Genomic DNA, 17396 nt, shown 5'->3' with positions numbered 1-17396 from the left:
ATTGAAAGATCTGAGCTCAAAAGAGACATCTGCCACCCAAAAGGCTGAGGTTTCATACATCCCTGGCACGTAAAGCTCTTCCTTTGCTAGAACAGGGAATGCAAAGATTAAAATTAATGGGACAGGTTTCATAACTGATTATTTTTCGTTTATAACGTTGGAACTGGTAAATTGGCCTTCCTGTTTAATCTACTTTCAGCATGAAGAGCTCTGCAATTACATCAGTTATTTATGACATTTTGCTATTCTTTAAATATCAACAGTGGGTGATTATCAATAAATATGGCCTGCAGACATGCCACTTCCAGCTGTGATATCACATCTCACAAGTTAAACAGCCTTGAGCTTAGCATAGGAGCTCGCTAAGGAAAATCCATGTGCTGCAGAAAGTGATGTTAGTGGCTCAGTAGGTGGGTACTTTTTCTTCTGAGCAAGTGCCAGGCCAGTGCCCCAGCATGGTATCAGGGACACTTGTGAAACTGAGCTGCTGGAGATGCTGTTATTCTGATGAGATGTAAAACTCGGGTCCTGAGCCCTTGTGGTCATTTAGGATCCCATGGCACTTTTTCCAGGAGAGGGGGGATATTCTGGACTAACTGGATACTCGCTATCCTGAAGTTTTGGATGCTGTTGCTGTGTGCTGTTTAAAGCTATCGCTTGTCACCCCAGAGGTGGCAACTCTTGAGCACTGCACTATCAGTAATTCCTACCCAGAGAAAATGTGTGTGGTCAGTAAAGTGTTCTGGGATCCACTCCACAGGGCTGATAGAGGGACACGCATGTGCACACCATTTATCATTAACATTCAGAAAACAGAACACAGATTCTTGTTGTTGAATCTTCCCCGTGGCTTGTGTCCAGTCTGAGATTGGCAGATAATAATCTTGCTGCTATCCATGAGACTGCTTACAGAGGAAAGTAATGCTTGGCGTGAGCCAGGGTGGTAGCATTTGTTCCTAAGTGATGACATATGTAGCCATTTCCTTTTTCCCTTTCACAGCCATACCCTGCCCGCACAATGGGGATGGGTGGGGAGAAGGTGCAGCAAGTCTGTCTACTGCACTGGAGGTGATCAGAATTCTGGCCCCTGTTTTACCTTCTGCACTATCCAGGTAACTCCCATTTCAGTGTAGGAGGTACTCGGATCCTGCATGGGGGAGGTTAGCAGCCCTGGAGTGCAGAGCAGGGGGAACTGGCAGCAGTGGGCATCCCAACAGGAGCAGGGTGGGGAGTGGGTCAAAGCTGAGGGTGGGGGTGCCCTCAGCGGCCTTTAAAAGTGTGCTGCAGTTGCTGTTTCTGTGTGCAGTCCATGCCTTCAGCGCCCAGGAGAAGGCATTCTGCCTGCCTGCTTTTGCCCTCCATGGGGAGAATGCCTCCAGCCCCTGTGGCTGGTGTGATGCCCCTCTGTGGCCCTCCCACTAACGCGGCAGCAGCTTCTAAAGCCACAATCTAGCCCTCACTGTCTATTTATTGCTCGAGTTTGTATGTAATGCTGTTGTTGGAAGGGAGGTGTTTATTATCCCTGGTGGAACCGTATCAGCACAGTACGTTTGCATTTCCTACATGGCCTGTGCAGAAGTGGCAGCAGAATGAAATATATGACAGAATATCTATACAATATATCCCCTGGGCTTTAAAGACTTGGCTTAGCTAGAACAGCAGTGCAGATCATCTAATGGAGTACAAATAAACGAATATCTCATGACCGCTAGCCTTTGAGTGAATTTATCATTGAATTACACTCTAGCTTTTTAAGAACAAGCTGAGCTGACAAGCCACCTCATCACCGCAAAAGGGGGAGAAAAAAAAGGACAGTGATAAATTACCTTGATGGATAAAGGTAAAGACCGTGTCTCCTCCAAAATACCAGCAATTATATAGTGTTCATGTCTGGGTAAAAAAAAAAACAAAAAAAACCACTGCCTATATTGAAATGAGTGTTTATGATGATAAAGCAAGTAGCTAAATTAAATTCGGAATGCACAGAATGTCTTTTTGCATCGTTTTGATGAACAGATAACGAGTACTCTTCTGCCACTTGATCATTCTCGTATTGATTTCAAAACCACTTACTTTTGCTGTTTGCTTTGTATCTTTAAGCCGTTCTTAGTTGTCCATCACCATAAGGAGCAGTGCAAGATGCACTGATGTCAAGTTGTTGTCTTTCAAGTGGGACACCTGATATCCTTGTTCTCTCTTGAGGGACAGTGTCAGACAGTAGTCTAAATTCATGGCCCGCGGAGTCTCTTATGTCAAGTGTCAGCATAGGACTAAGCTACCTCTGGAAGCCAGGCATAGAACAGACTTTTTTCTATAGTGTGTTTTAAAAGATCTCAGAGTGTTTTGAAAGAGTAGCTGCTTTTGACCCCCTGATGGATTATGGCACAGCTATCGTGTAAAGCCATGATACTGTGCTGTCAGTATAATTTATTTTCCATGAACTCACCGTAATTTTATGGCCAACTCTGCTACTGATTCCTGATATAACCTGAGGCTAATCACATCACCGCTCTATGCCTCAGTTTCCCCATCTATTCAATGGGGATAACAACATGTACCTACCCTAGAGGAGTGTTTGAGGCAAAGTTAGTAAATGTTTATAAAAGCATGTTGAGTTCTTGAGGTGGAAGGTACTACATAAATGGAGCAGTTTGGTATTTTATAAAATATAGTGTATGTTTTTTATTTTTTTATTTTTTTTATTTTGCACAATCAAACCCTATCTCATACATTATCTAGAGCTAAAGCCAATCAGCTGATCCTGGCCAGAGGGCAACAGAATGTGGAAGGGTTGGGGACTTAGTGCCGTCCAAATCTCGTAGTTTAAGCCTTTCAGCTCAGTTCTCAGGGATTTAAAATGCAGATCTGCATGGTGCTTTCATAATACCCTTGGAAGGGGGCATTTGTTTGCCTTCTCGGTGTCTTTCTATGTCGGGTGATAGTCAGCTGCCTAGACAAACATGTAGGCCTTGTCTTCACTGTTAAAAAAGGTGTATTTGGGGGGCGGGGGGTGTAACTTAACACAGGGGAGCTATTCTGAGGTAAAAGCATAGCGAAGACCAGGCACTTTAGTTTTACTATGAGGTAACTTGGCAAAGTTAGCCTGAGGTAGGGATTTACTTTACCTACTTTACCTGGTGGTAAAACTAAGGTGCCTTGCCTTCACCGTGTTTTCGCTATGGAATAGTTTCCAGGGGTTTGTTACCGTGTGGTAAAAAATGCATCTTTTATAGCGCTCGGGATAAAGCCTGATATAGGAGTATTACTGAAATTAAAGTGATCAATGCAGTCCCCAAGTTCACAATCTTGTGTAGTAATGACATCTCCACACTACCTTCTGTTGTTCTGGCTTTAATTGAAATATTGTAGTTAGGCCTCTTTGCCTCTGGAAGAGCTTGATGTGGACACAAAACAAAGTGATGATGCAGTGATGCACCCACAAGCTGGCTTCTGCCTGAGGTCAATTTTACCATCTGCAGGAGACAGATGCAACAAAGAGGATTGTGAGGTTCTGCTGATAATCCCTGATGTCAGCTGATCCAACACATGGCTTTGGATTGGCTCCAGGAGGCCCGTCACTTCTCAGAGCTGGGTATGTTGGTCTGTAGTAGAATAGCATACATGTGATGGAACTAATTAAATACAGCCACCTCTTGAGTGAAACACAGAAGCTGTTAACAGAGCACAGAAACTCTGTGTAGACCAGGGATCGGCACACGGCCCATCAGGGAAAGCTGCTGGGGGGCCAGGACGGTTTGCTTACCTGCAGCATCTGCAGGTTCGGCCAATCACAGCTCCCACTGGCTCCGGTTCGCCATTCCAGGCCAATGGGGGCTGCGGGAAGCGGCGGCCAGCACATCCCTCAAGCCCACGCCGCTTCCCGCAACCCCCATTGTCCTGGAATGGTGAACCGCAGCCAGTGGAAGCTGCAATTGGCCAAACCTGCGGATGCTGCAGGTAACAAACCGGCCCAGCCCGCCAGCGGATTTCCCTGACGGGCCGCGTGCCAAAGATTGGTGATCCCTGCTATAGACAGTTTAGGACAGGGTTTGAAGAAGAATACCTTATCTATTTGAACTGCATCATTATCATTAATAGGTTTGAATAAACCTTGATATAGATCTATTCAGTGTGCTTAATGGAGGGTGTGGCAGAGCTCCAACCTTGTCCCCGTGAGTCCCACATTTCCTGGCGGTTTATGCTAGCTTCAGAGGCTCACTGCAACCCTCCATGTAGGCCTTCTCTCTCTAGGGCCGGGGTTGCAGTCTACTGAGCCCTTTTCATCATAAGCCAGCAAGGAGGTTGGTGAGAGAATTCCCAGTCTCTATTGCTCTTACAACCTTATACCAAAACAGTTTAGCCTCCTGTCCTGACAGGGGCCTGTTTTCCCCTCCCAGGAGGTGTTTCTGTAGTGGCGGGTTGGGGGGCGGGAACCCGGGCCCACCCTCCACTCCGGGTTCCGGCCCAGGGACCCTAATGGCAGCAGCTGTTGGCAGCCGACCTTTGACTGCCAGAGTTTCTACATTTCCCTGGGCCACTTCCCCAAAGCTCTCCCGCTTGAGGGTGTCTTCATTACTCAGCCCTTCAGCCGCACTTCTTCTCCTCTGGCCCCCTGGTGCTCCTCAGCCTGACTGGAGTGAGCCCTTTTATAGTATCAGAAGGGCCCTTAATTAGAGTCAGGTGTTCACATTAACTTAGTGGTCTCACCTGACTCTTTGCAGGTTAATTGGAGTCAGGTATTCTCATTAGCCTGGAGCAGCCCCTGCTCTGGTCAGTCAGGGAACAGAAAACTGCTAGTCCAGTGGCCAGTATATCTGCCTTCTACTACTCTGTTGTACCCAACTGGCCTGGGTCTATCACAAGGGTCATGGTGTGTCTAATATGTTACATATTATTCTAATATAATATAATAATAATAATATAGTTTCCTATCCCTAGCCTTGAGATTAAGGAGACATTTTTATGTTTTAGGAAAATACAAGAGGTTTTTACACCATCTCCTTGTCACCTTCTTTTATTGCTTTCTGCTTAAGTGGCCTCTTTAATAACTAAAGACCATGTTTTCTGAAACTGAAAAGAGCAAAGAAGAGGTCAGAAGGCCCAAAATAGCTTCTTTTACTTTGGTAATATTCCTTTTAAGCAAAGATAGAGCGTACTTTTAAAAAATCCTCTCTCCTCTCCAGAGGACAATAACAGTATGTGCCTTTGACTTCAGCCTTCCTTTTGACTTAAAAATGTAGAGTATGGTGACATTTCATGCCATTGTGATTTTTAAATTTCAATATAACTAATTCTATGCCATAAGCTACGGCAAAAATATACAGATAGTAGAAGGATTCATGTACATGAAAACAGGGCTGAAGTTCCAATCCTTTTATAAGTTTCTTTCCATAACTTTGATAAAATGATCCATACCATGATCATTGCCCATTTGCAGATTCCTTAATTGAATTCAATGTGCATGGAGTCATCAAAAACAAATCCTCTGATATGGTGGACATATCCAGTCAGTATTGGGATACAATTTGCAACCAAAGACTACAAAGTATTGGATACTTATTACCAATGATCCTTTGATTATTCTCCTGGGGTTTCCTAATGGAATTGGTTATATTCAAAGATCTGAAGAATTAAGATCTCATCTGCTAATCGCTGGTAAACTACTGATAGCCTTTCAGTGGGGAAAGAAAACTAGTTCAAAACTAGAGGACAAGTTAAAAAAAATATGAGAGCTGCTTGTCATGGAAAAATTAATGGATCAATTACATACCCAGCAAAATAAGTGTAGGACAAATAAATATCGGGTTACCATTTATTCAATACTCAGACTATATTTGCCTGAAAAAATCTCCAGTCACCTGTCCAATTTTTTTAATATTAGTGTTTAATAGATGTGCCTGATTTGATAAATATGAGTAGAGTCAGTAATTCCGTTCAATTTAATAAAATTGCAAGAAACATCTTCTGGATGGTTTAAAGAGGCTCCCTCTCTATTATGGTAATTCTCGGCTAAATAAAAAGATTTGATTATTCTCTGGCCCCATAATGTTTCTTGGAACAAAAAGAAACCATGCTAACTGTTGTAAGGATTGTCATTTTGTTTGTGACATTTACATGGCAATGATTTTTAAACCTGCTAAAACTTCCTAAATAAATAAATCACTATAATACAACACCCTCCCCCCTGAAAAATCTGTATATTTTCTTGATCTACTCTCTTCATAAGTCCCACAACTCCAAATTGTATCATTACAATGCGAGCAAACAGCCTGTAGACAGCTTAATAATCTTTTTTCTGCAGTGCCCACAAGAAGTGAGCTAATTACATCATTAATGTTTAAACAATGTGTTCTTCCTTCTGTGTGCCCCATTGAGTCCTTCTATCACTGTGTCTGTCTTGTGCAGACTGTAAGCAGGAACTGCCTTTAGTTTGTGTCTTGTACAGCATTGAGCACCTTGCCGGAGCTTTCTAAGAACTTACTAATAACTATTAGTAATACTAATAACTTATTATTATTATTAATAATAATAACTATTAGTAATACTAATTATAATATCTGTGAGATCAGGTAAGCAAATTCTTCCACAATTTGATTTCACAAGCCTCATGAGACCTGGCATAAGAATAAGCATATCATTCATTTTTTAGATTTACTGCACTATAAAGTTGTTACTTCTCATAGAAATAATGGCATGTAGAATCACATTTTTGTAGGGTATGAAATTAACCTAACTCATCTTTATATGCAAAAATAGCTTGCACCATAAGAGCTACTAAAACCCTCTGAAGGGCTAAGAACCTAAAGCCCTGATTATCTTTCCACTTACACAAGTGTAAATCAGGAGCAACTCCTCTTAGAGGTGCACTGGTGTAAATGAGAGGAGAATCAGCTTTTAAATCTTTTTGATCTAAGGCATTACCGAAAGCAACAAATTCCCCTTAGACTTTACATCATAGCATAACATAACTTTATTTTGTATAGCACTTTCTATGCAAACTGTGTTCAAAAGTACTTTTTCAGGGTACAGTAGCATAGTAGGAGTTAAATATTATCTAATTACACAAGTCACTGCTAGTGTAACAGTCTTCTCTTAATTTCCTGTATTGTGGGATACCTTTCCTATATCCTGCTGCCTCATCTGCTCTTCTTCTCATTACCAATCTCAACTGAAAAGTCATTTTTCCCTGGAAATGGTGATTTGATAAGGCAGAGAGATCCAAGATATTATAGATGGCAGGAGGAGCAGCAGAAGCTTCTCCTTCCAACAGCAGCCAAATCGTTTGGCAGATCAGAGAGGAGGGTGTGCTTCCAGAAGGAAGAGAGCGAGCCTGGATTTGATAAATAGGACCAAGTCTAATAGGGATTCTATAACCAACAAGGCAGTTTAGAACAAAATCCTGACATCAAAGGAGTCTAAGTGGAGTTGTTCTGTGGAGGTGGTTTTGTGATCATGGGGTTTTTACAAGTGGAAAGTGTACAGCTGTTACCTCACATAAATGTTATTTTGTTACTAAACTGGCATGCACCGAAGGTGCCTTTTTAATTTTGGAGAATTACAGATATGAATAGCTTACTGGCAATATTGCCAGTAGAATGGTGGCCAGTGGTGTTGGAGAAGATCTTCGTCAACTGAGAATGACTAATAACTAGTCCTATAAATTCTACAGTGTAAGTCTGCATTGGGCAGAATGATGGCAGAAATACATAACGCAGGGCTTGAAAAACTGGACACTTGCTAGCCAGGGAACTAAACCTACACACCAGAGGTAAATACAAAAGGAGTTCAGGAGAGCTGGTATCTTCTCAAAGAGACAGTATTAAAGTGCAACAGCAAACTATCCCAATGCAAAGGAAAGAAGGGAAGAATAAGTAACAGGCCAATGTGGCTACACTAGGAGCTCTTTAATGACCTAAAAATTAAAAAGGAATCATACAAAAAGGGGAAACATGGATAAATTGCTAAGGATGAATATAAAAGAATAGCACAATCATGTAAGGACAAATACAGAAAAGCAAAACACAAAATGAATTACACCTAGCCAGGGACATAAAAGGCAGTAAGGTGAATTGTAACTAGATACTTAACACAATTAATATTAACAGTAGGAAGGAACACAAGCCAAAATAGGGAAAGACCAAGTTAAAGAATATTTAGATAAGTCAGATGTATTCAAGTTGACAGGGCCTCATCACATTCATCCTAGAGTACTTCAGGAACTAGCTGAAGCAATCTCAGAACCGTTTGTGATTATCTGTGAGAACTCTTGGAGGGTGGGTGAGGTCCCAGAGGACTAAAGAATGGCAGACATGTACTATCTTTAAAAGAGGGAAGCAAAGAGGACCTGGAAAATTATAAACCAGTCAGCCTAACTTTGATACCTGGAAAGATACTGGAACAAATTATTAAACAATCAATTTATAAGCACCTGGAGGATAATAGGGTGACAAGTAATAGCTATCGTGGATTTGTCAAGAACAGATCATGCCAAACCAACCTAATTTCCTTCTTTGACAGGGTTACTGGCCTAGTTACTGCATGCGGGGAAGCTGTATATGTCATATATCTTGATTTTAGGAAGGCTTTTGACACATAGTCCCACATGACATGCTCATAAGCAAACTAGGGAAATGTGGTCTAGATTAAATTATTATAAAGTGGATGCAAAACTAGTTGAAAGTCTGTACTCCAAGAGTAGTTATCAATATTTCATGGTCAAAGAGGGGATGTAATTAGTGGAGTCCTGCAGGGGTCTGTCCTGGGACCAACAGTATTCAATATTTTGATTCATGACTTGGATAATGAAGTGGAGAGTATGCTTATAACATTTGTGGATGACACCCAGCTGCGTGAAGGACAGAATTAGAATTCAGAATGACCTTGATAAATTGGAGAATTGGTCTGAAATCAACAAGATGAAATTCAGTAAAGGTAAGTGCAAAGTACTTCACTTGGAAAGGAAAAATCTAATGCATAACTACAAAATTGGAAGTAACTGGTTAAGTGGTAGTACTGCTGTACAGGATTTGAAGGTTCTAGTGGATCACAAATTGAATATGAGTCCGCAAAGTGATGCAGTTGCAGAAACGGCTATCATCACTCTGGGGTATATTAACAGGAGTGTCATATGTAAGGCAAGGGAGGTAATTGTCCTGCTCTACTTGTCACTGGTGATGCCTCAGCAGGAGTACTCCTCTGATGGTAGGACAAGAAGTAATTCACCTTATCTGTGGGTAGGACAAGAAGGTGGGACTGAAGTAACTGGCCTAATCTTCAGCAAGGAAGATTAGGTTAGATAATAGGAAAATTGTTCCAACTATAAGGGTAGTTAAGCTCTGGAATAGGCTTCCAAGGGAGGTTGTGGAATCCCACTGGAGGTTTCTAAGAACAGGTTAGACAGATACCTGTGAGGAGTGGTCTAAGTTTATTTGGTCCTCCCTCAGCACAGGGGGCCTGATTACATGACCTCTCACCGTCCCTTCCAGCCGTACATTTCTGATTCTATAAAAACCAAGGTAGAGAGATGCTCAGATACCATGGTGATGGGCTTGGTGTAAAAACCCAAATAGGGTACACTGTGATCTAGAGCTGTTATTGTACATCTTGGTGAATAAAAGCTCTATGGAGATGCCTCAGATACCAGCTTCATTATCTGTTTTCCTAAAACTATGCCAGCATTATACTGTTGTTTTTTTCTCCAGTTTTCCTTAACCAGTTTAAGTAATGGGCTTTGAATATAACATTTTGATTAATTGCCTGCATTATTTGGGACTGTATATTTTTGAAGAATGAGTGACAAAATGTAGAGCATTTCTGCAAAATATTAACAATTAAAAAAACAAACCCATAAAAGAACAATACGCTTTCCTGACGCTCAAGTGATGGGGCATGTACAGCTAGCCTAGAGGCATAGGCTAAAAAAAGAGAACCAGTCGAGTTTAGTTCCTGCAGACAGACTAGATTTGACTTCCCTTTGCTGAGTTGGGTCGTTTTTGTTTTTTGCCTGACATTCCTTTTCGCCTGTGTCTCCCACTCCATCAGCTCCTCAGGAAGTGGAGCTGCAGAAGCTGTCGCAGACTCTGTCTGTCAGTGCCACTTCAGCAAATCTCTGAATGCACAGTTGATCGGATATCAACATGTTTAGGTGGTCCTCAGCCTGACACTGGCATTCTGGTGCTCCATTTATTGGCAAGGTTCTCTGCCTAGCCTAATTAATTTGTTTTGAATCCCAGCTGTCTGACATATGCCAAACTCTTTCAGGAACTCACTTGTGTTATACATAGCTGTGTGGGAGCCTTTCTGGATGGCTACTTTTTAATTTTAATTTTCCTTGGGTTTTTTTTAAGTCTTTCTTGTTTAACGTCTCAAGAACCCTTCGTTTCCATTTTCTTACCAAACTTCATGATTCAAGCGACATCCAGAGGTTTGTTAAGTAGCTGTCAGCTGTCGACTTTCCCCACTGCTAAACTAAATAGGAAGAGCCAGATTGTGGCTCACCCTGTGCAGGAAGAGAGTGTAAGGAGTCTTCTCCCTCATAGCTGGGAGACAAGGGTCCAGGAACTGCGCTAGGTTGGCACTGTCATTGGCACTAGCTTCCAGGAGCAGAGTGAGACTGTACGTTATACTGCATCCTGCGCTATAAATGAGCAAAAGGACGATAGAAGCAAGTGACCCAAGACCACATCTGTAATAACTTGCTTTACTAGTAGGATTTTTCTTTGGCGCTCATCATCAAGGTATCTGAGCACATCACAAACCAGTACCACAATACCATAGCGGTATAAGCACCTATGTCCAAGACAATAGAACATTACTCCATTTATCCTCACAATGTCCCGGTAAGATAGAGCAGTGCTGTTATTCCCATTTTACAGATAGGTAGCTGAGGCACAGAGAGACTATGTGACTTGCCCAAGGTCACACTGGAAGTCTGTGGCAGAACCAGGAATAGAAGCTAAATCTCCTGATTTTGACATGAGGGCTTTAACAACAGAAATATCCTTCCTCTCGATTCACTTTGTGGAGCTCTGGTGAAGCCCCATCTGGAACAGAAGGTTCAGTTCTGGGCACCTCGGTACCAAAAAGATGTCAAACAAAGTTGGAAGTAACTTATAGAAAAGTAACAATAACAAATATAGGGACGTGGGGAATTCTGAGTGGAGATTAAAAATATTTAATACAAATAACATGGCCAAAGAATGACTAAGGGGGTGTCGAGAACATGTGAATCATCCAAATGTATTTGAAGCCTTTCAACTTCCAAGAAAAAAGGAGCTAGGGTTGTGATACAATGGGTGATGACTAGGAGTAATGGCGTAACACTAAGAAATGGAAAAATTAGCACGAACACCAGAAAATAATTCCTAACGGTGAAATATATGAGCCTCATCCAATGCCTTTTTTAAATCAGTGAGAGTATTTCCATCAATTTCAACAAGCATCAGATTAGACCATGTTAGACTATGGGATAATTTCCCAAGGGAAGTCCTTCAGGAAAAGGAATGCCTTTATTTTGTCTACTGTACAATGCCAAGCATGTTCCCAGCACTAAACAAATAATTATTAATAATAATGCTTTGGAAAGCCCACTGCCTGAGATGTTTAACATTAAACCAAAGAGCTAGGAAACATACTGTAGGGAGCAGTCTTTCCTGGCATGAAGATGGATTAAATGACCTACTTGGGATTTTTCCTTTGATTTCTAGTATTTTATAACTGTTGGCATACTTGGATTTTCCCCCCCGCATGTAAACACAGGTCTTACTAAAGAAAACAGGACTTTCTCTATAGCTGTGGAAGGGGAGAGTGAATGTGTCTCTACTTTTGATGGCACTGGGCCCTAGATCATACCCAGGGGGACAGGTGGACATTAACTTAATCTTCTAGTGATTACAAATTACTTCACAAAGCAATGGTCTAAAATTACTTTGTCTCAGACTCGCCATCTAGCAAGCCACATGGTAGCAATTCAGCAATGATTTAGTGTATCCTAATTATAGGGAAACCTCTATAGAAAAATAAAAGACCAGAGGGGTTGGGAAAGGCTAATTAAAAAAACAGACTGGAGAACTGGTTTTTGTAAAACAAGGGATCTGCACAGCCACATGTAAATGCAGTCTTGAAAAAATATAGTTCAGCCAGTAGATGAAGTATGTTAATAATTCATTGGAAAGACAAGTCTACAGCAAAGAGACATTCAATTTTGCTCAACTGCAGAAAACATCTTCAGTGCTGGCCAAACTAGACTGATGGAATAAATCTTCCCTATTAACATGAGAGATAATTTTATGTAAATATATTGGGAGACCTTCCAAGCAGGGCTGAGAGTCTTTGCAGTACCACTTAACGTGTTTGCAGCGTAATTGCATTTAGACCAAGGTCTTCTGAAGGAAATGGCTGACTAAATTAGCATTAACCAGGTTCCTGGGGGGCTGAGTGCATTGTGGGTAGTCAATTTCGCCTCCAGAAAGGACAGGATGACACTGGAGAGGCCAGCTGCTTACAAAGCACAGCGTTAATTGTTTTTCCCAAATGGGGCAAATTTTATCAACTGGGAAAGTAGAAAATTTGAGGATCTGATCAGGCAAAGTCTGGGATTCAGTATCTTTCTCATCCCCATCCCACTTTAATTAAGTTCATATATTTGTACACGCTGCCCCAGCTTCTTTTTGTGACTATAATCTGGGAAGGACTACCCTCTGGGCGTAAAGGACTTGTTATAGCCCTCAAGGGGATTCCTGGGGGCCAGATAGGCTTTCCTGACAGTTACTTGTCTCCTAAGATGGGCTGTCTTCGTCCAAATCGGTAAGTAAATAAATGGAGATGGAGCAAAGAAGCTGAGCGTGACAACTTGAAGAGTTGTTGGGGGGGAGGTCACTCGATGGAAGCTAGAAGTGCAGATGTGTTTGTTAGAGTTTCCCCGTTAGAGTGAGTTCTTTTGCATATTTTTATTGTGCCTGTAACTGTGTGACTGTTCTTTATCCCTGCAGATCTAAGTGCCCATGAACTCATGAAGGCTATGGTCCAGATCCTCAGCTGGTGCAAAGCAGCAAAGCTCTGTTTACACCAGCTGAGGATCTAGTCCAGTGTGTTGGCTAACTTTACTCATAGGCTTTCATCTGCTTAGACTCTGGGAGAATTACCATCATAATTGTTAGTTTTTTGTCTAGGGCACCAGTTAAGGCATCTACAACATTTAGTCTCTTTTTTTCCTCTTTGCTTGTAGTTTGTGGGGAGGCAGTGGAAGAAGGTAGCAACCCTTCTCCATTATCTCATGAAAATGTGCTTTATTTGTATTTCTGCTCAACCACTTTAAAATGAGCAAGCAGTCGTCAGTAATGCTTTTGGTGTTGGTTTGAATAGGTAATGGTAATTCAGCCTGCCAAGTCCATTGTTCCCAATAGCAAGAATTTCTTGGGCTTCGGAAGAGGAGTCCATAGTAATGCTTATCCTTCCACAAAAATGTAAGGATGATCAGAAGGCTCTAGGACTTGGTGACCATTCCAGACTCTCCTTCAGCTCTCACAGAAGAAGATGAGAAGAATGGTCTTGTGGGTAATGTAGAGGCCTCAGAATGGAAGTTATGGGTACTGCCTCTGGCTGTCCACAAACATTACTACTTTGAGCCAAATACTTTCCTGGTGGTGTTCTGTCAACTTCAGCGGGGTTACAATAGGGTGAATTTGGTCCTCTGTGTCTTTGTTTCCCCATCTGTCAAACAGTGATGGTCATTTACCCAGTGTCCTCGGATGTCACAGAGCTGAATTGTTAATACAGTGCTTTTTGATCCGTGGATGGAAGGTGCAAAGGAATACAGAAATTATTATTGTTTTACTGATGGGACTGCTTTTCCTTCCACATCTGTGTGAATCAGGAGTAATTCTGTTGAAGTCATTGGATATACACCAGAGTAAAACTAATATCAGTGAAATAGAAAATCAGGTGCATTTTATCCTGTTTTTTCTGGGACTGACCAAAGGGGACATAGGAATCAAGTGAGTAGATACTAGAACTGAACGTTCAGAAGCTTTTGTTTCTGTGTACCTAAATGCCAAGTTTTGAGCCATACCCTTCCATCAGCATATACACAAAAATCCCTACTTTAATCAGTGGAGAGTTCTGCTGTAACTGGATGGCATGACAACTAAAAAGTCTATCTTCTATGTCGTGGAATAAATATCCAGTGAAATCCTTATTTGGTACACATATTGGTTCTCGCTGTGCCATACAATCTTTGCCTTGTTGATGCACCCCTTAGGCAATAACTTGTGGACTCTGTGGTTTTCCATGGTAATAAGAGATTGTGTAAGTGCTTTTCTACGCATTGAGGGCCAGATCTTCAGCAACTGTAAATCCGTGTGGCTCCACTGAATTCTCTTACGACAAATAGATAGATCATAAATTGAGCTCTGGTGATTTACACCAGCATGGGATCTGGGCCTAAAGCAGTAGGAACATTGGCTTCCAGTTTCTGCTGGCTAGCATGACATTGCCTGCAAAAATCACACGTCATATTATGCCAGCACAAAGATACCACAATTTATTGTTATCACTCAGAAAAATAAGTACCTTGAGATAGACACTGAGATCAGACACTATCAGACACACAAGATTGTTGTCTTTTTTGGAAGCTCCTTGCATAGCTGTATGGTAAGATGTACAATCTAGGGCTTTGAACAGAGACTTTGGAATAGAGACTTATGTGTTCTATCTTCGGCTTTGACATAGATTTGCTGAGTGATCCTGAGTAACTGAAAACCAACAGACTTCATGTTTCCTATCTGTAAAATACGAACCTCACAGAATTAATCGGTGTTGTAAAGCACTTAGAGATCCTTGGGGGAAAGGTGTCATAAAAGTGCAGAGTAGAATGGAGTAGGTGTAATCTACAAACAGTCGGCAGTTCTGTTGTTTGCATGCTCAACTGCTGAAACATTCTGTAGGGAATTCATCTGATCCTTGCAAATTTGTCATCGTATTTTCTCTAAAGCAGTAACACTTCCTTATGGACTATGGAAGACCTGACTCATCAAGGCCAGCACATCTCTTTGATCATCAGAGGACTTAATTGCCATAAACCTGCCCATGCAGTATTTAGTACATTTCCATCCTCCTCTGTTCTAAAACATGTTTTGTCCTTAATCAGACCAGTACTGTCAAGGCACTATGAAGCTGAGTGGGCTACAGCCATGTCAGTGTATCATGTGCCCTACAGGAGAAGATAGCAGAGAACAGTATATTTGCCAGTGGTTGAATATTACAAGAGTAGAAAAAAGGTGAAGCCAAATTCTGCCCTCAGATGTGTGTGCACAACACCCAAGTCAGCAAGAGTTATGTGCCTCCATCTGGGGGCATGATTTGGCAGACTGAATTTTATTGCTGATCGTATTAGGTATCCCTGTGTGCAGGCATTCACAGCAGGGTAAGTCGGGGATCACTCCCCCATCTTTGACATGATTCACCATTCCCTATTATTTCTTTCCTTCATGCAGGCATGCGTGTGTGATTCGAGGTCAGGTGATAACATCAGATGGAACCCCTCTAGTTGGAGTGAACATCAGTTTTGCCAACAATCCTCTTTTTGGATACACAATCAGCAGGCAAGATGGCAGGTATGGTTTCTGCTATACATTTTACAGTATGTAAGTACCCAGAGCTGCAAATAGGGCAGCCAGCACTGGAGAGAGATTCTCCTAGCAAAGACACAGTCACGTCTGGGGCAGCCTGGAGACACTAGTGTTATTGTTAATATTGATACTGATATTATTACAGAAGTGCATAGAAGCACTGGGGCTCAGTTGTGCTAGGTGTTGCCTATGCATATAAAGAAATGATGGTTCCTGCCCCAAACTGCATATTCTTCATTGCTTTATATAGACATTATTGGGCAAAAATAATTAAACCTGTAAGATACAGTATTGCTAGAGGCAAGTGGTTAAAATTTGAACAGTTCCACTGAACCGTAACAAAATCACTGAATTGGGCCGTCTTTTGTCTCTCAGTACTAACTGGCTCTCTTTTAAAGACAAAAGCTAAATATAAGGAGTAAGTTTCTGACTGATGGAGCTGCACATATTCTAGCTAATGGTGATTAACACGAGCACTTTGGCGAGAATGACTTGGCTTTGCTGATTTTAACAGCTCTCCAATCTGACGCTAGCGTTAAGGATTTGGATTGACCTGGCTAGAATAGCCAGTGGGGTGATAATCAAGGAGATGAACGCTTGCTAGAGATGTGTGTTATGTAGTCTTGACTTGTTCCCCTGGGACTTGGTGCCTGCTGAACCACAGAAACTTTTCAAGATGTGTTCTCATGAATGTTCCAGCTACTGGAAAATACAGCAGTAGAATCTGAGTAATAGGTACGTTTCCATGGAAAATGGATTATCTCAGTTAAATGAGCATATCTTACAAGAGAAGCTGGTACTTTCACGAGTCTTGTGGTTTAGAGACTATTGCGAAAGATACAGAATCTCTCACATTTACACTGTAGTGTGACTCCATTAATCTCAGGCTTGGTCTACACCTAAAATTTAGGGCAACCTAGCTGCATCGCTCAGGACTGTGAAAAATATCATGCCCTGTGCAACTTAGTGATGTCCACGTAACCCCACCGTGGACAGAGTGAGGTCGAGAGAAGAATTCCAGCGACCAAGCTGCCGCCTCTCGGATAGGTGGAAAAACCACTTCCGTTGGTTCAGGAAGCATCTGCACAACAGCATGACAGCAGCACACAGGTGTAGCAGCACAGCTGTGGCACGGTAGCCGCTGTAGTGGAGCCATAGCCTCAGGGGAGCACCTCCCGATTGGCAAGTGAGATCAGAATCGGGCCCTAGCGGTCAAATGCACTGCAGTGTAAAGGGCTGACACAAAGCCGACCCAAGTAAAAATAATAATGCCTACAAAAAACTTGACCATAGGTAGGCAGCTGATGCGCTGGAACTCCCTGTTTTTCATGCTGACCAGCATCAGCTCATTGCTTCCTTGTGCTCTGTCTGTTGGTCTCCACCTGTTGTCTACTGTCTATAGTCTTCCACTTAGACTATAAAAACAACAAGGAGTCGGGTGGCACCTTAAAGACTAACAGATTTATTTGGGCATAAGCTTTTGTGGGTAAAAAACCCACTTCTTCAGATGCGTGACTTTAAGCTCTTTAGGGCAGGGCCCATCCCTTTGTTCTGTATTTGTGCAGTGTGTTAATGCTATGCGGCCCTGATCCGTCATGGGGGCTTATAAGCAAATAATGAGCCTAGCATTGCATAGGGTTTGGACAGGCATCACTTTTACCCCCTACAGAGCAGGTACAGTACGGGCAGCACAGCGGAGCAAGTTTCTTCCATACTACGCCAGGCTGTGCTTCAATAATTTTCTACAGGGACTGCCTCTAGGAAGGATAG

The 17396-nt window shown here is 42.1% G+C and overlaps 1 protein-coding gene across 2 annotated transcripts in view; it reads left to right on the top strand.

Moving 5' to 3' along the window:
* The window catches only part of TENM4 (teneurin transmembrane protein 4), a 2219108-nt gene that overhangs the window by 2104166 nt on the left and 97546 nt on the right, over positions 1-17396 (top strand). For both annotated transcript variants that reach the window (XM_074955672.1, XM_074955678.1), the window contains one exon: positions 15492-15611. In XM_074955672.1, coding sequence (XP_074811773.1) covers positions 15492-15611 — 120 coding nt within the window. The remainder of the gene's footprint in view (positions 1-15491; positions 15612-17396) is intronic.

This window comes from Natator depressus, chromosome 1, assembly GCF_965152275.1.
Source record: "Natator depressus isolate rNatDep1 chromosome 1, rNatDep2.hap1, whole genome shotgun sequence".
In the NCBI taxonomy this organism is placed as follows: Eukaryota; Metazoa; Chordata; order Testudines; family Cheloniidae; genus Natator; species Natator depressus.
The sequence above is the reverse complement of the archived record's forward strand: the minus strand, read 5'-3'. Positions and strand labels throughout refer to the sequence as shown.